Here is a 25666-nt window from a genome sequence, read left to right as displayed (position 1 = left end):
CTCTTTTAAGAAACATAGATGGATGGAAAGAGGAAGACCTAGCAATAGTTTGGAAGGAAATCTGCCAGGACCAGGGCCTGGATGTGTGGTCATCTAGTGAACTCTGGCCCTGTCCTGGCCCCTTCCCTGGGGGAAAGCCTGGGGGAACCCTGTAGCTTGCCTCTCTCTTCCCTGGGGTTGCCCACTCTGCCACTGAGTTTTGTTCATTGGTGAGCCCCACTCCCCCAGCACTGAACAAACCTGCTCTCTCCCTGCAGTTGGGAAAGTGTGGGACTTCCCTCCTTTAAAAATAACTCAAGGAAATGGAATTTTGATTTTTGATATTTCCTAGACTCTTTCCACACTTCTGAATAGATATGAAAAGTAAATTTGACTCAAACCCCCTTGAGAGCCCTCAACTTAAAAAATAAATAAATAATAACCCACCCCAGGGCTGGTTGGTGAGAGTCCGGGCAGTGAGTGAGTCAGAGCTGAGATAGTGGAGCGGCCTTGACCCTGCCTCCTGCATGGGTGGGGGGCGGGGAGGCGGGGAGGCGGTGTGGCCCCGGCCCTCCCCGCCTGCTGTTCGATCGTGTGCTCTGGCTGTTGCTACAGTTACAGGCAGTGTGAGGCACCCTCTGATTTACAGAGAAGCGCTGTAGCCACAGCTATTGGACAACTGTTTTCATCATCAACTTTGGTTAGAAATCATGGCCGTGATAAAAATGATAGGCTGTTAGTGCTCTATATTTAAAAGATGATACACTGCAAATATTCTTTAATCTTAGTTCAGGCAGAACATACTCATTTTCAATAAAAATTGAACCACTGTGAGTTTTTATTTATTGCGTGCATGTCTCCGTATGAGTTTTAGGAGCTACTTGTGTTGGGGACAGCACCTCTGGGGAGAATCATTTCCTCCTTGGCGTGTGTGCCTAGGGTGATGGAGGGCTCCCCCAGCCTTCCCCCGGGACAGGGCCAGAGTTCACCAACTGTCCATATAGCCAGGCAGATTTCCTTCCAAACTATTGCTTTTCCTTTTTCCTTCCTTTTTCCTTACAATCCATGTTTCTTAAAAGAGGCGTCACTTCTGACCTCACTTCTTACTCATGTCTGAATCCAGGATAATCTGCCTTTTATTAAAATTTCTATTTTTTTTAAATTGGAGTATAGTTGCTTTACAATATTGTGTTCTGCTCTACAACAAAGTGAATCAGCTGTATGTATACACACATGCCCTCTTTTTTGCGTTTCCTTCACATTTAGGCACCAGAGGGCACTGAGGGGGCTCCCTGCCCTGTGCGTCCTCGTTAGTTATCCATTTTACACGCGTGGAGTACGTATGTCAGGTCCTGTCTGTCACTCCATCCTATGGCCTCTCTTCCTTCCTTGGTATCCTAATGTTTGTTCTCTGCATCTGCCTCTGCATCTGTACCATTTTTCTAGGTTCCATATATGAAAGTGAAAGTCGCTCCGTGGTGTCCGACTCTTTGCGACCCCATGGATTATACACTCCTTGGAATTCTCCAGGCCAGAATACTGGAGTGGGTAGCCTTTCCCTTCTCCAGGGGAGCTTCCCAACCCAGGGATCGAAACCAGGTGTCCCACATTGCAGGCAGATTCTTTACCAGATGAGCCACGAGGGAAGCCCAAAATATGTGTTATATATTTATTTTTCTCTCTCTGACTCCACTCTGTGACAGTCACTAAGTCCATCCAGACCTCTGCAAAGGGCAGAATTCCATCCCTTTTAATGGCTGAGTAATATTCCATTGTATATGTGTCCGTATACATATATGTATGTATATGTGTGTGTGTATACATATATGTGTGTATATATATATATGCCACATCTTCTTTATCCACTCCTCCATTGATGGACATTTAAGTTGCCTTCCATGCCTATTGTAAATAGCACTGCAATGAACTTTGGGGTGTGTGTATCTTTTTTAATAGTCACATTTCTTAATGCCATATCTGTAGGTCTGTTTCACCCCTAGTTTTCCTAGTTACTTCCACCCTCCCCTTCATTTCTCCTCTAGGGCTCTCCTTGCCTAGAATGGCCCTTCCTCCTCCTTTACCTGGCAGTCATCTCACTCCTAACACCTTGTTCCACGACCCACTTAGGTGAGACCTTCCTAATCTTTCAGACATCAGCTGCTCCCTCCACAGATTTTAGTTTGTACTTAGACCATAACATTGCTGGGTTTCACTTGGTTTATCAGTTTACATTCTGTCCATTCCACTAGATGCCAAGCTTCTCAAGGGGAGAGAAAATTTTCTTCTGTAACTTTGTATGACCAGCACCTGGTATGGTGCCTGGCACAGAAAAGATGCTCAACTAGTGCTGACTAGTTGATGAACAAACTTCCATGGATGGTTCTGTGTATGTAGGTAACACCATGGTAAGGGAATATGTGCCTTGTTAACAGGGAAATCAGGGTGGGGTTGGGCTCTGTCCTCTTCTATGATGAAAGAATCAATTTTGGTGGTATTTTTCTGGATGCCAGCTAAATGTGCATGTGGTACTTTAATTTCTTCTATTTTAAAAATTGTTGCATTATACTATAGACTTTTTGATGAACCATGGTTAGCAACCCCAAGACTTAATTGCTAACATAGAAATATAATACCTACATTAATAAACCAAGGGCAAAGTTCTTTTCAACTTGGGGGCTTCATTAATAAACCAAGGGGAAATTTCTCCTTTTTAACTTAACTGGAAATTGTTATTTCCCTGAAACAAACAGAAATTTGTTTTAAAGCAAGCTTTACCAAGAAAAGATTTGGAAATTAAAAATTGTAGTTAATCTAGTCTTTAATTTGGGTTAATTTTTCTTCACTGCTCCTGGGAAGTGTGTTTGCCTGGTTGTAGGCATTATTGTTTAAAAAACCTTTTCTGGAGAAGTACTTCCCCACTGCTGGCAATTTTAAAACCCTGAGTGGTTAGACAGAAGGAATGTTACAGAGAGGTTTAAAGTTAAAGGAATGTTACAGAATGGGTGCTTGAAGGGCATCCACTGAATGGATGCTCTGAGAACCTGTTTCAGTGAACGGCTGAAACTTTCTCATAAAGAGATCATGGGTTACATGATGAGCTTTCAAAATGAACACACACACACACATAACTAAAACCACTCAATAGACCTATCATATTTAATACTGTAAAATACCTTAATTTCCTGTCTTCCACCATTTTCTTTTTCACATTTACTGGATGCCACATTGCTTTCTCCTGCTTGGTGGGACCTTTCCTGTATCTTTAGCTATATTTGACCATGCCTTCATCTCAAACATGTAATCTATGCTCTCTATTTGATTTTGTGTCTTTAAAAAATATTTATTTATTTGGCCGCGTTGGGTCTTAGTTGAACCACCCAGGATCTTCGTTGCGGCACGCAGACCTCTCAAGTTGCAACCTGTGGGCTTAGTTGTCTCTGGAATGTGGGATCTTAGTTCCCCGACCAGGGCTCAAACCCATGTCCCTTGCCCGGGAAGGCGGATTCTTAACCGCTGGACCACCAGGGAAGTCCCTGATTTCATGTTTTTTGCTTGGGGCCTAATTATTTTCTTTCTTTAGTGATGCATTTAGTGAAATCTCAGCCTAACAGTCTCACATTTTTTAGTGTTACTTGGTTGACTTAAGAATTAGGGGAAAAAAACAACAACCCTGGCAAGACAGTCTGATAGTGTCACGAGATTCATCTAATTGCTGAACAGAACTACAGAGCTGGTCTTTTCAGCTGCGCTCCAGCAGGGACTGGAAACCTCTCTCTCACCCTGCCTTTTAGCGGGAACAAATGTATGTCTTCTTTGTCTTTGCACTACCCGCGAGTGTGGAGTTAGGCAAATGTAAAGTTTTTCTTCCCTGTTTACAAAATCTAAAACTTGCCAAGAGAAGGCTTTTTCTGTACAACAGAAAAAAACAGAAAGTTTTTTATGCTGTGAGGCCAGCCCTGTGTTATCTTCGTTTCATAGATCAAGGAGCCAGCTTTTCTAAGGTGGCTGTTGATTTCCTCTGGATGCACACCTACAGTCCTCAGATGCTGTGATTCAGCATCTCCAAGGAGAATGGTAACAGCAGGAACTGCCTCCCTCCTATGAAGGACACATTTATCTTCTTGAAGAAGTATATGGGAGAGAATTGGAATTTCCATTTTGAAATAATATGTAAATCCTCTAATAATTGTTGAAAAATAAGTAAACAGGAATAACAACGTGAGTAATTCTAATAGCAGTTAATGTAAAAATCCCTCATATAACAAACACCCCCCACCTCCATCGTCTACATAACAAACTTACCTTCCTTTATCTGTAGACCAGTTTGGTGAGTGACTGGGCAGCCAGGGGCTAATGGGAAGGTTGAAAGTGGAGGATCTTGAACTATTGAAAGAATTGGATTTGTAATTTCCGGTTGATCAAAGGGTAATCCACGTGAAGGTTTACAGTTCTTGTAGTGTGTCTGTGTCCTGCACCCCCAGTTACCAAAAAGTCATTTCTTTTGTTTGAATCTATTCAACTCAAAAGGGCAGTTATAAGTGTTGGAAAATCATTTCTGACATTGAAGGCTAGTAGATACTAGAATGAGACTTTGAGAGAGACTGGAATGTCTTAGGACGGAATAGCAATTCTAAAGACTGTTGCTAATAATAAAGTACCATCATTTGAGAAAGAATTCCATTGTCTTTCATAAATTAGGCTTGTTTAACTGGGAAGGGTCACAGTTTCCGGAAATGTCAATGTAGTGGGGAAAGCTTGGGGACTTGTGCTAGAGGAAGGGAGCCTTGTGTGTAGGTCTGACCTAGTTTTGGCTGAATAACCACACTGGGCAATAACTTCTAACCCTAGATGTCTATAAATCTTGTCCTCTGCCTCCCCCGTAGAGTGTTAGTGTATTAAGTAACAAAATAAAGAATGGAAAATTGAAATAAAACATGAATAGTTCCTGCAGTATACACAAATAAATTATTTACTGAAGCACTACCCCTGTCTTCATTCATTCAGTGAACTGTCAGGATGTGTTAGGCACTTTTGTGTTTTCACAGATTTAAAAGTCATATAGTTTAAAAAGACATAATAGGTAGATTGAATTTAAATCTCACTAAATAGCAGACTAATGAGAAGAGTTTAATTTTAAGCCCATCCAAGTTGATTTAAATTCAGAGCTAGAAGTCATGTTGTATGTGTCTGTGGGCTATGGGAAAGTGAAAGTATTACTCACTCAATTGTGTCTGACTCTTTGTAAACCCTTGGACTATAACCTGCCAGGCTCCTCTACGTGGGATTTCTCAGGCAAGAATACTGGAGTGGGTTGTCATTCCCTTCTCTAGGACATATGTGTATGTGTGTCTACAAAGAGAATATGACCTACTTTCAATCTGAAATCAAGTTTATGGGTCAGGACCAGCATTCTTTTTCACTGTTTTCCCATTATGGTTTGCTGGGCTTCCCTGGTGGCTCAGATGGTAAAGAATCTGCCTGCAATGCAGGAGACCTAGGTTTGGTCCTTGGGTTGGGAAGATTCCCTGGAGAAGGGAATGGCTACCCAGGATATTGAATATGGTTCCCTGTGCTGTACAGTAGACCTTGTTGTTTATCTGTTTTATATATACTAGTTTGCATCTGCTAATCCCAAACTTCCAACCCATCCCTTCCCCAACCCCCTCCGCCTTGGGAATCATAAGTTTGTTCTCTATATCTGTGAGTCCATTTTTGTTTTGTAGATAAGTTCATTTGTGTCATATTTCAGATACATATAAGTAATATCACATAGTATTTGTCTTTCTCTTTCTGACTTACCTCGATTAGTATGATCATCTCTAAGTCCATACATGTAACTGTAAATGGCATTATTTCATTCTTTTTTATGACTGAGTAATATTCCATTGTATGTATAAACATCACATTTTCTTTACCCCTTCATCCACTGATGGATAGTTAGGTGATTTCCATGTTCTGGCTGTTGTAAATAGTGCTACACTGAACATAGGGGTATATGTATCATTTTGAATTATAGTTTTGCCTGGATATATGCCTAGAAGTGAGATTGGTGGATCATATGTCCCTTTTCACCACATCCTCTCCAGTATTTGTTATTTGTAGACTTTTTAATGATGGGTATTCTGACTGGTGTGATACCTCCTTGTAGTTTTGATTTGCATTTCTTGAATAATTAGTGATACTGAGCATCTTTTCATGTGTCTGTCGGCAATCTGTATGTCTTCTCTGGAGAAACAGATATTTAGGTCTTCAGGACCAGCATTCTTAAGCAACAAAATCAAACAGAATAAAAATATTCGGTTGGCCAAAAAGTTCGTTCGGGTTTTTCCGTACCATCGTACGTTCAGGTTTTTCTGGATGATGTAAACCTGAGCGAACTTTTTCGCCAACTCAGTACTAGCATATCTGGAATGCAGTAACGGGTTACAGTGTCAATGCTTTTCTTATTCTAAGTTTATGGTAAGTGCACTTGAAAGCTATCTCACAGGGCTGTATAATTCTTTCTCTAGAAACAGAAGGGTGAGTCAAACAAATAGAATGTTAGATTTCTCCTAATGGGAAAGCTCCAAGAAGGAGTTCATCTTAAATGATATATGGAGAGTAAATATCATAACAATAGTGATAACTCCAGCTTTAATAGTGCCAAAGAGTCACTCTACACCAGTCACAATTCTGTGAGTCACAAATTTTGTTTTCATAATGTCAGCCTCTTTTGTTCTGGATTATGTATGGAAAGGTGCTCATTGTAAAGGCTGTATATCACAGAACTTCCTAAGTTTCAATCCCAGCTTGTCCCTTTCAGAACTAAGTGACTACCAGGGAGGGGAGGTACTCGACGCGTTTGCCCATTATACCAAGTAGGAATAATTTTAAAAAGCTACTAATCAGAATTATCTGAGATTGTGTTCACGAAGTATGTGTATTTAGCACACACTCAACTCTCAAAAACTGGTGGCTGTTCTTAACTGTTTGCTCAGGGCCCAGGACCCAGTGATGGAAATTCATTTAGTGCCTCTAAAAATCAGCTCAAGTGTCAACACCTGTAAGGAAACCCAGGTCACCTCTGACTTGGTAAAAATATATAAAGGAAATCATGAACTCAGAGTTCTTGTGAGTCATTCAGATTTTAAGAAGCTGATTCTTTAGTTTTGAAAACAGAAAAAAAAAAAAAATCTCAGAACCTACTTCGACTAGGGTTTATTTATTTTTCATATTTCAAGTCAGGAAGAATACTCTTAGAATGACCCTTGATTGTTTCCGGAATTTGAACTGATCCCATTTGTCATTGCAGACAGAGGGACACAGATGTTTGAGGACAAAAGGGATGGGGGACAGTGGGGACCAGCGTTGTTTCTGTCACCGACTACAGGACCAGTGAGGTCTGTTCTGTTAGACATTGTCTGTCTTTAATGGCTGAGGAAATACAAGTGCAGTAATTCACTGGCGGTCTCAGGCTTTGGTGAGAGGAGGATAAATTTAATTCAGGTCTAGGTGTCTCCCCTGCCAGTGTTTTTTCTTTCTGTGCTTTGAACACCACTGTATAAATGGACTCCTTGTAGCATCCTGACCCCAAATGCATAAAATGCATAAACTACCACAGGTTCTTGGCTTTTCAAAAGAAGCATCTTCTTGGGCTGTGGTGTATTGCACACTGAGTTGGTACTAGTGCCTTGAGCCATTTTCAGCATTCTGGCTTCATTATTACACTAGTCCAGGCAGAATCCACACCTTTCAAAAGAGAAGCAATTTTTGCATTAATTATACCACTTCTTTTAATCTCCAACAATATATACAAAAATAATTAAAAGGAGTAGTTATAATTTACCAAGCAAGTGAACTTAATTAAGGTAAAGGAATTACTAGTTCCTTTGACAGCATTCCAGAATCACATTTACACATACAATCAGTTTGAAGAAAACAAAAGTCTGAATTTAAAGACCTTTTGGGATGTCCCTGGTGGTCCAGTGGTTAAGACTTCTTGCTCCCAAAGCAGGGGACCCACGTTCAATCCCTCGTCAGGGAACTAGAGCCCACGTTCCACAACTATGAGTTTGCCTGCCATAGCTGAAGGATCCTGCTGCTACGACTGAAGACCCAGAGCAATCAAATGAATAAGTGAAAAAACAAATATTTTTTAAAATGAAAAAATAAAGACCTTTTAACAGACAAATATTTATACGCAAAAAAATAAAAAGGGAAACAAACGAATTCACTGTCCTGCTTTCCATTGCAGTTAAAATAGAGTTGGATCCTATAATATCAGCACAGAATATAACTTGCCAAAAACATATGGAAAGTATTGCATATCCATGTTTGTCTAGCAGTTCTTTGCTGATAACACTGTGAAGTTTGTCATCTCCCCCCTGGTGGCTCAGATGGTAAAGAATCCACCTGCAATGTGGGATACCTGGGTTCAACCCCTGGGTTGGGAAGATCCCCTGGAGCAGGGCATGGCAACCCACTCCAGTATTCTTGCTGGAGAATCCCTGTGGACAGAGGAGCCTGGTGGGCTACAGTCCCTGCAGTCACAAAGAGTCGGACACAACTGAACGACTAAGCACACACACCTCCATTGCTTTCTTTCTATCCTCCCAGTGTCTGCAGGGTATGGAGATGTATTCTTTGCTTCCTCTTCACTGCAACACCCCTAACTTTGCCCTGGTTTGCCCAGGTGTTTGCAATGGTCCAAAAATGTCCAGACTCTCCACCTCATCAAGCTTCCATTCCTCCAGCACTTCTCTACCAGCTAGTTTTCCACATAGGCTATGCTATGATTTTTCTCTGTAAGATGTTAATGTCTGGTGGCCATTTATTGTTTACTTTGCAAGATAAACTTACAAGATAAATATAGGTAGTGGTTAAAAGCATGGCCTTTGGCATTAAACAGACCTAGATTCAAATCACAGGTTGTTCTGTCACCAGCCATGTTGCTTTTCACAAGCAGCTTAACTTCTCTTTAGAAGGGGATGCTGATACCTGCCTCCTGGAGCCGTGGTGAGGATTAGAGGAGGTTGTGTCAGTAGAAGGTTTGGCATTTGGTAAGAGCTCATTTTACGGCAGGTATTAGTGTCCCTAGAGCACTTGCATTTTCATGTCAGGAGATGACAGTGTCTGTTCCCAAAGAGAGTCCTAGGATGGAATTCCAGCCCAGAGAATAAGTAGAGGTCTTGGAGCAGGTGGTCCTCAAGTCTTACCATGTAGGTAGCTGCCTGGTCCACCTGTATGTGGTGTTGACATCTACCTAAGAGGGGAGACTTGAGGATGAAGACAGTCTGTCTCATGGACATCATGGATAATTGATGTGGGGCATCACTGTAGACGTAGTGCTTTCTAAGTCTATATGTGAAATAAATCAAATGCACAAAAAGGGTTCAGTCATTTCAATTTGCCATAGATCCATGCTACCCAGTCTGGTCTCCAGACCAGCAGCATCAGCCCTGCCTGGGACCTTCTTAAAAAGGCAGATTCTTTGCCACATCCCAGACCTACTGAATGAAAATCCCTGGGAGTTGGCTCGGTCATCTCCATTTTACCAAAGTTCTCCTGGTGATTCTGATGCACCCCGGCACTTGAGAGTCACTACAATGGAACATCTGCACAAGGCTATAAACCATGAGAATCCAGAAACCATCAGTCTGCGTCTTTGGAGGCTATCCTAAAAGGCCCTGGAGAGTCTTCATGGCTGTGCGTTCCCATATGCTTCACTTTGACATTTCAAGGACACACCCAGCCTGAGAACAGACCCTGGAAAGTTTGACTCTATCACTAGACATGACATTAACAGTGAAATCAACCTCACTCTTATTTCATTAGATTCTCATTTCTTCTTTCCATGGTTTTGTTCTTTTTGATGCTTTGAGCTGGTTGTGTACTTTGGGGTTATCCCTTTGTGTGTAGATCACTGAGATTAATAAGAAGTACCTTCTTAACTCAGATGCCATTGACACATATTTTCTTTTTGTTTTTTAGAAACCTGTTTTAGCCACTTGTAGTTTTGTTCCATCATGCCAGTTTCAGGAAGTGTCTAAACCATATTTCTATTTATATCTCCATGCTTATCAAGTAGATGTTTATATTCTATAGATATTTACAAACTAGAGTACAAAATATGTAGCTTGTGTGTTGCCTCATCATTTTTTTTTTAGGAAAGAAAGTCCATTCAAAATGTAATACAAAATGTTTTACTGAGCTTCAGTTTATGGTGCTTTACAGATGCTTTTAAAAAAATTGGATGTTTGTGGCAACCCTGCGTGGAACAAGCCTGTTGGCATCATTTTTCCAATAGCATCTGCCTGTGTCACATTTTGGTAATTTTCTCCATATTTCAAACTTCTTCACTATTGTTGTGTTTGATATGGTGGTCTGTGATCAGTGATATTTGACGCTGCTATTGTAATTGTTTTGGGACATCACAAACCACATCCATATATGATGGCAAGCTTAACTGATAAATTTATGTGTTATAATTTCTCCACCAACAAGCCGTTCCCCCATCTCTCTCCCTCTCCTCAGGCCCCCCTCTGCCTGGAGACACAATATTGAAATTAGGCCAATTGATAACCCCAACAATGGTCTCTAAGTGTTCAAGTGAAAGGATAAGTCTTACCTCTCTCACTTTCTTTTTTCAAAATTCTCTTTATTTTTTAAATTATGAAAGTATGATAATACATTTACAGAAAATACAGAACAAAATTACATGTAGTTCCACTATATATTACAATTATTTTTAAGTAGTAAATTAAAATTTTAGTTGGAGTTTCAATATCAAACTCTCAAAAATTAATGGAATGAATATACAGAAAAGTAGAAGGATATAGTAGACCTGAAAACCACCATGAACCAAGTCAATATAGTTAGACTTACACAATTTTCACACAACAGTGGGATATACATTCTATCCAAGTTTTCATAAACTATAAACTAGGAGACCCTGGAACATATCCAGGGACATAAAACAGGGTACAAAATTTTCATGGTTTAAAGGTATTGAAAGCATACAGAGTCTGTTCTCTTATCACTGTGTTAGAATTATCAAAAGACAACTATGTTAGATATTTGAAAATAACCCACACATTTTCAAGTGCAATATGACATTTACCAAGAGAATCACATCTCTCACTTTAAATCAACAGCTAGAAATCGTTAAGCCTAGTGAGGAAGGCATGTCAAAAGCCAAGAGAGGCCAAAAGCTAGGTCTCTTGCTCCAAGCAGGTAGCCAGGTTGTGAATGCAAAGGAAAAGCTCTTGACGGAAATTAAAAGTGCTAATCCAGTGGCCACACAAATGATAAGAAAACAAAACAGCCTGTTGCCGACATGGAGAGAGTTTTAGGGCTCTGGGTAGAAAATCAAACCAGCCACAACATTTCTGTAAGCCAGAACCCGATCCAGAGCAAAGCCCTGACTCTCTTCCTTTCTATGACAGCCGAGAAAGGTGAGAAAGCTAGGGAGTAAGAGTTTGAAGCTAGCAGAAGTCAGTGTATGAGGTTTAAGAAAAAGTGTCATCTCATTTACTTATAAAAGTGCAAGGTGAAGCAGCCAGTGCTGACGTAGAAGCTGCAGCAAGTTACGCATAAGATCTTACTAAGATAATTCATGAAGGTGGCTACGCTAAGTGAAAGTGGCTCAGTGGTGTCCGACTCTTTGCAACCCCATGGACTTTATAGTCCATGGAATTCTCCAGGCCAGAATACTGGATTGGATAGCCTTTCCCTTCTCCAGGGGATCATCCCAACCCAGGGATCGAACCCAGGTCTCCCGCATTGCAGGTGGATTCTTTATCAGCTGAGCCACAAGGGAAGCCCAAGAATAGTGGAGTGGGTAGCCTATCCCTTCTCCAGTGAATCTTCCCGACCTAGGAATCGAACCAGGGTCTCCTGCATTGCAGGCGGCTTCTTTGCCAACTGAGCTATTAGGGAAGCCCCCAATTATCAATGTAGATCAGAAGAAAATGCCATCTAGGACCTGCATAGCTGTAAATGCAACAACGAAGCCTGGATGACAGCACATGTGTTTATGACATGGTTTATTGAATATTTTAAGCCCACTATTGGAACCTACTGTTCAGAAAAAGACTCCTTTCAAAATGTTATTTTGTCCATCGATGATGCATGTGGTCACCCAAGAGCAAGGATTGAGAGATACCACAAGATTATTGCTATTTTCATGCCTGCAATCCATGTATCAAAGAGTAGTTTCAACTTTCCAGTCTTATTATTTAATAAATACATTTTTAAGGCTATAGCTGCCATAGATAGTGATTCTTTTCATGAATTTGGGCAAGATTGAAGACCTTCTGGAAAGGATTCACCATTCTAGATGCTTTAAGAATGTGGTTTGTGGAAAGAGGTCAAAATATCAACATTACCTTCATGGGATACTTTGAGGGGTTCAGGATTCAGTGGAGGAAGTAACTGCAGATGTAGTGAAAATTGCAAGAGAACTAGAAGTGGAGCCTGAAGATGTGACTGAATTGCCACAGCCTCATGATAAAACTTTCATGAATGTGTAGTTGCTTCTTATGGATGAGCAAAGGATGTGGTTTCTTGAGATGGAATCTGCTTCTGGTTACGATGTTGTGACGACTGTTGAAATGATAATAAAGATTTAGACTATCCTAAAAACTCAGTTGATGAAGCGGCAGGAGGGTTTGAGAGGATTGACTCCAGTCTCTGAAGAAATTCTGTTGTGGGTAAAATGGCACAGAGCATTGTGCTCTGTAGCACAGCGTTCCATGCTACAGAGACATCATTCTTGAAAAACAGTCAATTCGGCTCATTTTAAGGAATTGTCTCATTTTAAGAAATTGCCACAACCACCCCACCCTTCAGCAACCACCACTCTGATCAGTCAGCAGCCATCAACTCCAGGCAAGATGTTCCACCTGCAAAAAAGATGAAAAAAAAAAGATTATGACTCACTGAAAGGCCAGATGATGGTTAGCATTTTTAGCAATAAGGTTTTTTGAATTAAGGTATGTACATTGTTTTTTAGGCATAATGCTATTGTGTGTTTAATAGACTACAGTAAACGTAATTTTTATATACACTAGGAAACCAAAATGTTGCTGTGATTCCCTTTATTTCAGTGTTTGCTCTATTGAGGTTGTCTGGAGGCAAACCCCACAAAATCTCTGAGACATGCCTATATGTTCACCATGAAATGCTTTAAAAGAAAGTGTGATGACTTTTTAGCTACAGTGGCTGTCATATGAGAACAAGCCATGCATTCAAATCATAGGACTTCCAATCACAGGAGGGAATCGCAGATACATGGGTTGATGATAACTCTCTCAAAAATTATATGTTCATACCCTAAGTACTAGATCCTGTAAATATGACCTTGTTGGGGAAAAAGGTCTTTGCAGGTATAGTAAGTTAAGTATCTCTAGATGACATCATCCTGGATTATGGTGGGCCTTAAATCCAATGACAAATTCTTAGAAGAGAAGAAAAAGGGGGAAAGACACAGAACCACAGAAGAGAACACCATTGCAGATGGAGGCAGGTTAGAATGCTGGGTCTGCAAGTCCAGGGAAGCCAAGCATTGCCAGCAACCACCAGAAGCCGGGGAAGCTGGGAACCTTCAGAAGGTACCAACCCTGCCAACACCTTCACTTGGAATGTCTGGCCCTAGAACTATGAGAGAATATGTTTCTGTGGTTTTAAACTTCCAAGTTTGTGGTATTTGTTATGGCAGCTCTAGGAGTATAAACTCATGACACCAGCTCATGACACTGCCTTTTACTGTTTGCAGCTACCAACATTTACAAAACTTAGGTTCGGGAAACTTTCTTGAGGAAATAAATTCAGGAAGATGTAACAATAGGTTTGTTGTCGTTTAGTCACTAAGTCGTGTCTGACTTTTTGTGACCCCATGGACTGTAGCCCGCCAGGTTACTCTGTCCATGGGATTTTCCAGGCAAGAATACTGGAGTAGGTTGCCATTTCCTTCTCCAGGGGATCTTCCTGACCCAGGGATTGAACCTCTGTCTCCTGCATTGGCAGGCGGATTCTTTACCACTGAGCGACCTGGGCAGCCCCCCTAACAACAGGTTGCTGAGGTTTTATTCCTACACTAAGGATCATGAACCCTTAAGCCAGCAACACTCATCAGAGGACATTAAGACAGTTTTCAGAAACAGGAGACACATCTATTAGCATTCTGTTTATTGGACTAACATGCATGTGGACAAAGCAATATCAGTGTGTATAAGTCATGTAGAAAACTTTGACAGTCACCATGTGATAGCAGGGCTGTTTTGCCATCTATAGGTGAATGGCTTGGAGACTAACAACAAAGGGAATCATGAAGAACAGATATTTCTTGTATAAGGTCAAATAGGAGTGTGTGATGCTAGTGTCTTAGTTTTGTTTTTTGTTAGACTGCTCATGGAACCATTATTCATTTATTTATCCAACAAATTTATGGAATGAATATTATCTGAATAATGTCAAACACCGAGAAGGCAGCAGTATTAATGGCAAGTTCCTTGCCTTCATATACATGTGTAGCTAATGAGAAATGATGGTGATAAATAAACAAACAAAATATTGATGTGTGGTATGAAGGAAATGAGTAAATAATATAACCACCTAGTAAAAAGTAACCTCGCCAGTCTTGTTTTTGGCATAAAGTGAAAGTGAAAGTCGCACAGTCATGTCCGACTCTTTGCGACCCCATGGACTGTAGTCCATGGAATTCTCCAGGTCAGAATACTGAAGTGGGTAGCCATTCCATTCTCCAGGGGAGATCTTCCCAATCCAGGGATCAAACCTGGGTCTACTGCATTGCAGGCAGATTCTTTACTGTCTGAGCCACCAAGGAAGCCCCCCCTTTTTTGAAGCATATTAAACCTAATTGTGTCATTGATTTATTTATTCATCTACTTAATTATATTCTGTCTCCTTCTGAACTGCAAGCACCATGAGATCAGGGACCTCATCTTGTTTTCTGCTGATCTCAAGTGTAAGGATGCTGCCTGGTATATAGGGAACACACAGCAAATATTTATTCAGTGTATTTGTGGACTGAGTAAGGGAAATTGACTTCCCAGGCAGCTCAGTGGTAAAGAGTTCACCTGCAATGCAGGAGACTCAGGTTTGATCCCTGGGTTGGGAAGATCCCCTGGAGAAGGAAATGGCAGCCCACTCTAGTATTCTTACCCAGAGAATCCCATGGACAGAGGAGCCTGCTGGGCCATGGGGTTGCAGAAGAGTTGGACAGGACTTAGTGACTCCACAGCAACAACAAGGGAACATGATGGAGAGACACTGACAGATCCCCTGTGCAAAACTAGGGGACCCAGAAAGCATTTTATCTGTATTTGTATTGCATTTGTTTTTAAAATTCTTTACTTTTCTAAGCTAACATTTTTTTAGGGGAGAAATTTTTCAGGTAGAGAAGGTATGGAAAAGTAAAAACTTGTAAGATCTAGAATAAGTGCTTGACCAAACAACTTTTATTTATTTCTCTTTATTGCTAGATATGATATTTGTTTTTTAAATTTATGATTGATTATTTTTAAAAGGCTTATTAAAATTTCAAAACAAATTGTAAGACTATTTTTTAAAACACATAGCATGAAGAATCAGGGGACCAATTTGTTTAAGTTCAGTGATCTTATCTCATTTCAAAATTTAAGAAATTGGCTTGCTGAAAACACATGTTTTCACTTAAAATCTTCTGAAATATAGTCATAAAGACTTCTAAAATCTTAGGATATAAAATGGTTTTCCTTTGCTTTCTGTTTTATCTCTTAACTTTAAATATTTACTTTAAGTCAAGAAAATTTGAATTCCTTTAGAGAAAAATGAGCAAAAGACAGAACAATAAACTGTTACAATAAATGAATAAATTTTAAAAACAAAGAGAAAGAATATAAAGAAACACAAAGAACCAGAAGCCAAATGGAAGACTGTTCTCTTCTTTAGCAATCAAGGAACTGCAAATAAAATAATGTAACCTGCTTTGCATACCAACTTGGAAAGAGACAGTTTGAGGAAACAGGAAGTTATACAGTTATTGTGAATATAAACTGTTTTAACCTTTCCAGGAGCAATTTGACAAATGGAATTAAAAGCTTTGAAAATATTTTGCCTTTGACCTGTTAATTTCACTTCTGAGAATATATATTAATGAAAAAGTGAAGTATGTATGGCTATTTTGCCATAAAGATAATTAGATGAAGTGCTATTTGAGGTAGCAAAGTATCAGACATCATTTATAGCATCAATAAGAGCAAAATAAAGTTTATAGCATTTTATCTTAATCCAATATAATAGCACTTAGACATTAAGACTATTTTCCACAATTTTATTTAGTGACGTGGGAAGATACTAAAGATGTATTACAGGGGACAAGAAGCAAGTTAAAAAATAATTGTTACAATATTGTATAAAATATTTACATATTTTGGAGAAAGGGAGACAGAGACTGAGGTAGGAAAAATGAAGGCTACACAGATGTGTTTGTAGTGCGTGAGAAAAGTGTGCCTGCTTTTCAATATTTTTCTTATTTGTTCATGGTCTGTGACTTTCCTATGGTGATCACACAAGCATCTATGTTAAAGTCTGTGTGCTTTATTTAAAATGTAAAGATCCATAGTCTTGCCTTAAAGTTTCCCTGGAGAAATGAATAAAATTATGGACAAAGGGCATGAATAGGCAGCTTTTGTAAGGAAACACCTGCTTGGCTATCCTGGATGTGAAGAGATGCTTGAACTCATAGGTGATGGAAGAAATGCAATTGTAATGTCATTGAGATACCACTTTGTACCCACTGAATTGGCCCCCAAAGTAGAAATTTGGTGAGAAAGAGGGGAACTAGAATTCTGGTCAGGGTCTAGACCAACATTACCCTTTTCAGGAAATGCATCCAAGGCCATTCTGAGAGCACATTGAGGTAGGTTTTTCTGCAGTTAACCGTCAATCCAGGTCCAGTAATAATAAGAATTTTTTCTTTTAAACACAAAATCAAACTGACTTTGTTTTATTATGGATTATTATGAGCTCATTAGTATTATGAACTTTGTTTTATTATTTATACTATGGATAGAAAAAACAAATAGGAGTCCTACTTCTTTCAGTGTAATTCACATAAAGTGTGTTGTATGAATAAGAAAAAGTAAGAAAAATTTTGGTAAATGATCACATGAATTTAGATTTTGTGATAAATGAGGGGAAAATGGCTAAAATGATCAGATATATGAATTTACAAAATTCATTTATTCATTTTTCAATTTACAAGAATTTACAGCATTCACGTAGAGAAAGAACTTGCTGAAACCTCAAGAAACCACCGACCCTGGAGTCACAGGGCCACTTAGGACACAGGGTGAGGAAATGAGAATTTGACTAGAAACATGTCAGATATTGTAGACAATGAATGCTTTATGCACCCTGAAAGTCAGTCATCATAACTCACTCCCAACTTAGAAAAATATTCGAAAAGATTTTATAAACAAAAAAGATTCCAATACCATCAGCATTGTACCTTCCTCTGACCCCCACTGTGGGGCTGGAGTTTGAGCACAGAGAAGTATGCAGGGCCCAGTTGTGAAGGACATTGTAGGTCATGGTGTATGTTTTCACTTTAAAAAATTATTAGAAGCACATATTTAGAGTTTTCATTTTAGAAAATAGTTATAGAAATTTAGATAAAAAGAACATATGTGATTAGGTGATCAAGCTGTGAATGAAACAGACCTCAAAGAAAAGCAGATGGCCTTACCTTGATGCCAGCCAAGCACGACGTGGTCGTTTATTTCATACACAAGAGCTGGAGTGAAGGTAGGTTGTCATATCCAAGGAGGCCAAGAGTAGAGGGAAAATCCAGATGGTGAGCATAAGCTAAAACCTTAGGAAGTAGTAGTGAGGATTAAGAGTAAGAACATCATGTCTACCCCTGAAGACCAACTCAGGCAGTGACAGTGCAGACAGAAGACCAAGGATTTTTTTCACCGTGTTGTCTGTGATACCAGAGAGCTGGAGACTACGGAAGCCTCCATCTCTGGGGAGAGGGGATGAGTAAATTGTGGTTGATGGTCACCACGGAATTCTGTGCAGCCACAGCCAGGATTAGGCACGCAACCAGTAAAGTGGTTACATCTGAAAAGGTCCATAGCGAGGGTTGCCAGATAAAATAGAGAGTTAAATTTGAATTTCGGACAAACAGCAAATACTTTTTCAGAGTATGGTCCCAATATTTGCTAAATCTGGCAACCCTGGTCATCAGTTCAGTTCAGTTGCTCAGTCGTGTCCGACTTTTTGCAACCCCATGAATTGCCGTACGCCAGGCCTCCCTGTCCATCACCAACTCCCAGAGTTTACTCAAACTCATGTCCATGGAGTCGGTGACGCCATCCAGCCATCTCATCCTCTGTCATCCCCTTCTCCTCTTGCCCCCAATCCCTCCCAGCATCAGGGTCTTTTCCAGTGAGTCAGCTGTTCACATCAGGTGGCCGAAGTATTGGAGTTTCAGCTTCAACATCAGTCCTTCCAATGAACACCCAGGACTGATCTCCTTTAGGATGGACTGGTTGGATCTCCTTGCAGTCCAAGGGACTCTCAAGAGTCTTCTCCAACACCATAGTTCAAAAGCATCAATTTTTTCAGCTTTCTTCACAGTCCAACTCTCACATCCATACATGACCACTGGAAAAACCATAGCCTTGACTAGACGGACCTTTGTTGGCAAAGTAATATCTCTACTTTTTAATATGCTCTCTAGGTTGGTCATAACTTTCCTTCCAAGGAGTGTCTTTTAATTTCATGGCTGCAGTCACCATCTGCAGTTATTTTGGAGCCCCCAAAAATGAAGTCTGACACTATTTCCACTGTTTCCCCATCTAATTCCCATGAAGTGATGGGACCAGATGCCATGATCTTAGTATTCTGAATGTTGAGTTTTAAGCCAGTTTTTTCATTCTCCTCTTTCACTTTCATCAAGAGGCTTTTTAGTTCTTCTTCACTTTCTGCCACAAGGGTGGTGTCATCTGCATATCAGAGGTTCTTGATATTTCTCCTGGCAATCTTGATTCCAGCTTGTGCTTCCTCCAGCCCAGCGTTTCTCATGATGTACTCTGCATGTAAGTTAAATAAGCAAGGTGACAATATGCAGCCTTGACAGACTCCTTTTCATATTTGGAACCAGTCTGTTGTTCCATGTCCAGTTCTAACTGTTGCTTCCTGACCTGCATACAGGTTTCTCAAGAGGCAGGTCAGGTGGTCTGGTATTCCCATCTCTTTCAGAATTTTCAGAAATTTCCCTGGTCATAGCATGGCACAATTTGTGAAAATGAAAGCTATGTACACAGGCAAATCAACCCAACTTATTTCATAAGGGTATAGAGCAAACATGTCAATAGCTATTGCAGGGGCAGGGGGATAGAGGAGATAAAAAGGAATAAATAAATATTATATAAGTAAATGAGAGGTCCTTAAGTTGACAGTTGGATGGTAATGAACTGAATCAGATTGGCTCAATTCTCTGTACCTAAATCCAAAAAGAAATTTAAAAAAATAAATTTTTCTGCACTCTCCTGTATTTCTTTACTGAAGCCCTGAAGATACTGCCTGGCTGATAGATTATTCTGCCCTACAGAACGATCCCTATGAAATAGTCCGGCACTGCTGGCAAAATTAAGCAGAAAAGAGTAGGAGAGGGAGTGGGTAGGTGACAAGGGACTCAGGGGGAAGAAATTTATAAACCGAGTGAAAAATGAAACTAATGAACAAATCAGTTAGGAACACTGCTTCTCCTAGATTTACTGTTTTAATAGAGGAATGGGCCCACATTCTTATAGAGTAAATAGTAGTAAAAGATTATCCATAAGCACAAATCCTAACTGTTGCCATGGCAACAGCCAGCCGAATAGGCAAAGTTGCAGTTTCCCCATTGGAAAATGATAGTTCAATACATGTCACCAGTAACACTGACTCTTAATTTTTTTTTTCATGTCACAGCTGATTACAAGGAGAGCTTTAATACGATTGGCAACATCGAAGAGATTGCCTATAATGCTGTTTCCTTCACCTGGGACGTGAATGAAGAAGCAAAAGTGAGTGAGAAAGTAGCATTGATACATTGGTCATACCTTTTAAGTATCACATCCTTTCTCTGCAGTGGATTCTTTGACAAAAGCCTCTGTGAGTAGAGAAAGATCTGTTAACTTGAGCCAGAAAAACGGGAAATGAACCTATTGGGTTTCTCTAGAAGTCACACACATTCAGTTACTGAGAAGCTAAATCAATTGCCTTTTGACAGGCAAAGGGGTGTACCTGTTTCTCTGGGGCCTCCTGCTGAAAGGGCCAGGCCCCTTGTCCCTCCTGATTCCTCCAGGCCCCCAAGCTCCATTTTATCACTTGGGGCTGACAGGACCGGGCCTAAAATCCTTTTCTTCCTGTACTGAAGTTTCCCCAAACACCTCTGCAACTGCCTCCTTCTTCAGAGGCAGGATAGCGTTCAGAGCTTCTGTCTGCACAGGTAAGCAGCTGGGCCACCCCGCCCCGACTCCTGCCCCTTCCAGGCTTCACCTGGTCAAAGAGGGATCAGGAAGCAGGGCTGCAGGTCTCTCAACTTCACTCCCTGAGGAAAAGCCACCACTGTGACCTTGAGCCATTTCTTTCCTGTTGACCTTAGGCTTTTCTTATTTCTGTCTGGTGCCAGCACAGTTAAAAAGGGCAAAGGTAAAAATCTCTGGCCAGGTGCATCCTGAGGAAAGACATCCACCGTTGCATGGATTTGGGTAAAAAAGAAGCAAGTCTTGTGGATACTCAGAGCCACGAGTCTCTGAGTGTATGGAAACTGAACTTTGTGGCTGTGCCCACTCTTCATCCTGGGTTCTGTACCTTCTGATTCTCGAGCTTCATTTTGCACCAGAGGGAAGGTTTCAGATGAACCCTAAGCTTGTTTTCTGCTTCGGTTATGTACCATCTAGGCGGGCGTTAGAAGACTTTGTCTTCGAATTAATGAAAAGGTCAACGTAAACAACCACTTTCAATGCTTCATTGTCTGCGAGCAGGGGGAGCCGGGTGAGAAAGGAAACTGGATGGGAGTTCGTGGGCATGATTTAGAGATGAAGATGAATTGCTCAGTGTCTCATTTCACTCAGGTATAAAACAAAGTAAATGAAACTGGCGTTAGGCCCAAGAAAGGTGACCTAAATGGGCAAGCAGAGACAGAGGTCCGGAGCGGCCGAGGGAACGTTCGGGGGCTCGGTGCGTCCGCGGGAAGGAGGGAGGCCTTGCGATGCAATGGGAACTCAGGGACCGCACAGAAGGGCAGGAAGAGCTTTTGCTCAAGGCTTTCCTCTGTTTTCGCTTCGAGTTTCTCACCCGAGCCTGGGGCTTTCTCCTCATGACCCTTTGCTTCTCCCAGAGGCGAGATTACTGGGTTGGGTAAGGGAGAGGCAGCCTGGTGGTGTCAGGGCCCGGACTTGGAATCCTTGGCAAGTCATCTGACCTCTCTGGGCTTCGGTTCCCTCACACAAAGCAAAAACAAAACAACTTTTCCGATTGTCTCTGCTGTACCAAGCATGTGCTTGGGGGGTTTGATGTGTGAAAACTCAGCCTCCGAGGGAGGTAGGGCACAGCAGTGTGTGAGGAGTGAGAGGCAGGTCCAAGCACAGCCATCCACTGTGAAGACAATGGGATCCTCCCTTTGGAATACCTTGTCATGGTAAAGCGAGCTGAAACTGCAGCCCTCATTTTCCTTTTCATGGAATCTGATAGAATGTGAATGTGTTAACTGTCACCAGTCAATAGGACCTTTGAAAGAAAATGCCGAAACCGGAAGGGACATCTTGAATGATGGTGGCTCTCTGGTCAACCAACGAGATAGTTAATTTGGGGTTGAGTTGACTTTTCTTTCATTTCCCATAGGCAGGGCTCACTTGTCTTGTTTAAATATGTGTATTTGCACATGTGTATTGTTCCAGGCTGACACATTTTACACTCACATGTGCTTTGACAAATGGCAGTACTTGCTTGTTGTAGCACAACTTGTTTCTTTAATACATATTTTTAGTAGCTATTATTTGGTAGTTGTAATCGTGTACAGTCTGGATAAGTAATAGAAATAGTTCCAAAGAATTTTGCTGAACTACTGAAAGAACTTTAAAGAAAATCCATAAAAGTTAAATTCGTTTCATTAGGTAGGCTGAGAAGATTTTTTTTTTTTTTCAGGCTGCAGGACATAAGGTTTTTCTTTAAATATAATCGATTTTATAATAAGCAGGCTGCAAAAATAACCCCACAATTACACAATTGGGAAAAAGTTTTCAACAAAGCAAGGCGTATAAAGGGCTTCCCAGGTGGCTCAGTGGTAAGGAATTTACCTGCCAATGCAGGAGAGGCAGGAGACGTAGGTTTGATCCCTGGTTCAGAAGATCCCCTGGAGAAGGAAACGGCAACCCACTCCAGTATTCTTGCCTGGGAAATCCCATGGACAGAGGAGCCTGGCAGTCCATGGGGTCCCAAAAGAGTTGGACATGACTTAGTAATGAAACAACAAAGCAAGGCATGAAAGGTGTCCCTCTCACTGTGGAATTGTTTATAATTTTCATATTGTGGACTTCTCGGGAGCAGTTGCATTGGCCTACAGGTTCCTGTGGGTAATAGCCACACAGAAATCCATTGGAGGCTTCAGGATTGGGGCCCCATTCAATGGCACCTGTTGTTTCAGTTTTGGTGTGGCCAGAGGACACAAATTTGTGACCCACCACCTTCATATGGTCCACAGAACATAAATATATGTGTGTTTAATGCACTTTAAGTCCTTTTATTCCAAATTTTAAAATATCTTGCCTGCATTTAATAATCAGATTTTTTTTTTTTAATCCAAGTTTCCAGATTCTTTTGGACTCTGGCAACATTAGCCCGAGTGTTTGCAGGGCTGTGAGTGGCTCTTATGAGGCACCAACTGTTCTCTTGAATGCTTTCTCTGCCCTTCTCCCTCCTGGACCTTCCCTTGCCTGGTCCTCATGGACATTGAGTTTTCATGCCTGCGTCACACCCTCTCAAGCAACCAAATATGCATTTTACCTCTTTGCTGGCTTTCAGTGTTAGGGAAAGTAGTGACACAAGGGAGGTTAACACCGGGAGGAAGAGGGCAGTCAGCAACGCCATCACCCTCCGCTGGTTCCTTTGGCAGCAGGTTGCAGAGGGTGAGTTGGTGCCCATAAACAGTTGCAGTGCCTTCCTTTGGAACACACACAGTGGTAATAAGTCATGATCTTTGAAGATATTTTTTAAAAAATCAGAATCATTGGGTCCAAATGTAAATATATACCAACAATTTAAATCATACCATTTCAAGGGTAAAAATTATATATATATAATTTATTAAATTTATATATGCCTATATAAATTTATATATACAAATACATATACATATACAAACATATACATACATATATAAAATATACATATATATTTATACATGTATATACAAATATATGTATACAAATGTACACACATATACATAAATATATACATATATAAATTTATATGTACATATACAAATATAAACATACATGCATACAAATATATATATATTTGCACAAGACCAACTTTGAAGTAGGCAATATCTGAAAAAATGCTACGAATGTTCTTTGAGTCATGTAAGCATCATTTGAGAAAACCATGTGTCTTCCCAAGATAGCTTTTATTTGGACATTTGGCTTCCCTGGTGGTTCAGATAGTAAAGAATCTGCCTGCAATGCTAGAGACCGAGGTTCAATCCCTAGGTCAGGAAGATCCCCTGGAGAAGGGAATGGCTACCTACTCCAGTGTTCTTGCTTGGAGAAACCCCTGAACAGAGAAGCCTGGTGGACCACAGTCCACGAGTTCACAAAGAGTCGGACACGACTGACTGGCTTTCACTTTCACTTTTGGTTTTGGTGCATTTACTAAAAACATAGAATAAAACAGTCTCATATTTGGTAGTCTCCCCACGTATGCATCATCAAGACCTGATGACAAGATTTATGGATTTTTTTCCAGAACACTACTCTTGTCTTTTGTTGCTGACCTACATTCTATTCTTACCTCTCCTTTAGTGGGAACAGAAGTAAAGAAAGAACGTGAAACTGTAACCACCTAGTTTAATTTAATTACAGGAGAAAATTTGGCCAGGGAAGGTGTTAACACTGTTCGCTAAAATGAGGCTGTGGGACTGACTCCAGGTTGCCAGTCTCAAGGGCAGTGTGGTTCTGGCAGAACTCCTCCAGTTTTTCCTCCCAGAACCGGTTCTGCTGGTTTTGCTACGGTGTCTCTGCACAATGACACCTGTAGCCCAGAAAGCGTCTCTGGATGGCCATTCCTTTCCCCGCAGACTCTGCACTGTCTAGAAGCTCTTGTAATGTGAACGGGTGTCCCGGGGTCCCTGGGAATGACTTAGGTGGCATCTAGGTAGGTGAGGTTCTGAGCATCCTTGCAGTCACAGTTTGGAAGTTAATGGGGGTGGGGCACAGGATAATAAAGAAGATAAAGCCCTGAAATGGGGCTTAGGCTGCCAGGTCTCCGGGCAAAGGAATAGCCGCTTTTGTGTCTTCCCCTTCTTAGCTTCAGTTTCTCAGCTGGAAAATGGCAGGAAGGGGACCCGGGCAGGATTGACAAAGTATTAAGGTCCCATCCTTATCATTCTAGTGGAGGACTACAGGGCTAGGTTTCTTTGCATGACTCCCGCTTACAAGGTCATTTTAATGTTTCCTTCTCCCCACAGCCAATCCGGTACCTACAAAGTAGATTTGTTGCTCGTTAATTCCCAAGATGAGAAATTCCCAGGCAAACCCCTATTGAATTATTAAAGAGCAGTGAGCTCTGATTCCTGGCACCGAATGCCGGTGATGACATCATCCCAGAGCTGGAGCTCACAAACCCTAATTACAGGCTTTCCTTTCTCCCCAATTTCTAAGGAGATTCTTGAAACCAGGCCCCTTAGTTTTGCGCGCAGCCCTTTTCTCGGTTCACAGTGATTTCAAATTGAAACCAATCTCTATGCGCTACAAAGGCATCTCTCATGTGACCACAGAGAATTACCTGAACGTTAAGATGCTACTTAGTGCTCAGAGGAACAGGTTTCTATTTTGGTCTTTTCACTGGAATCAGTTCAGTTCAGTTGTTCAGTCGTGTCTGACTCTTTGCCACCCCATGAACCACAGCACGCCAGGCCTCCCTATCCATCGTCAACTCCTGGAGTTTACCCAAACTCATGTCCATTGAGTCAGTGATACCATCCAACCATCTCATCCTCTGTCATTCCCTTCTCCTCCTGCCCTCAATCTTTCCCAACATCAGGGTCTTTTCAAATGAGTCAGCTCTTCGCATGAGGTGGCCAAAAGTATTGGAGTTTCAGCTTCAACCTCAGTCCTTCCAATGAACACCCAGGACTGATCTCCTTTAGGATGGCCTGGTTGGATCTCCTTGCAGTCCAAGGGACTCTCAATAGTCTTCTCCAACACCACAGTTCAAAAGCATCAATTCTTCAGCACTCAGCTTTCTTTAGAGTCCAACTCTCACATCCATACATGACTATTGGAAAAACCATAGCCTTGACTACTAGATGGGCCTTTGTTGACAAAGTGATGTCTCTGCTCTTTAATATGCTGTCTAGGTTGGTCATAACTTTCCTTCCAAGGAGTAAGCGTCTTTTAATTTCATGGCTGCAGTCACCATCTGCAATGATTTT

General features: G+C 41.0%; 1 protein-coding gene across 4 annotated transcripts in view; it reads left to right on the top strand.

Moving 5' to 3' along the window:
- GRHL2 (grainyhead like transcription factor 2) overlaps positions 1-25666 on the top strand; it is a 166433-nt gene that overhangs the window by 87017 nt on the left and 53750 nt on the right. For all 4 annotated transcript variants that reach the window (XM_043483538.1, XM_043483537.1, XM_043483536.1 and 1 more), the window contains exon 8: positions 19942-20036. In XM_043483538.1, coding sequence (XP_043339473.1) covers positions 19942-20036 — 95 coding nt within the window. The remainder of the gene's footprint in view (positions 1-19941; positions 20037-25666) is intronic.

The sequence above is a fragment of the Cervus canadensis genome, chromosome 12 (genome assembly GCF_019320065.1).
Source record: "Cervus canadensis isolate Bull #8, Minnesota chromosome 12, ASM1932006v1, whole genome shotgun sequence".
NCBI lineage: Eukaryota > Metazoa > Chordata > Mammalia > Artiodactyla > Cervidae > Cervus > Cervus canadensis.
The sequence above is the reverse complement of the archived record's forward strand: the minus strand, read 5'-3'. Positions and strand labels throughout refer to the sequence as shown.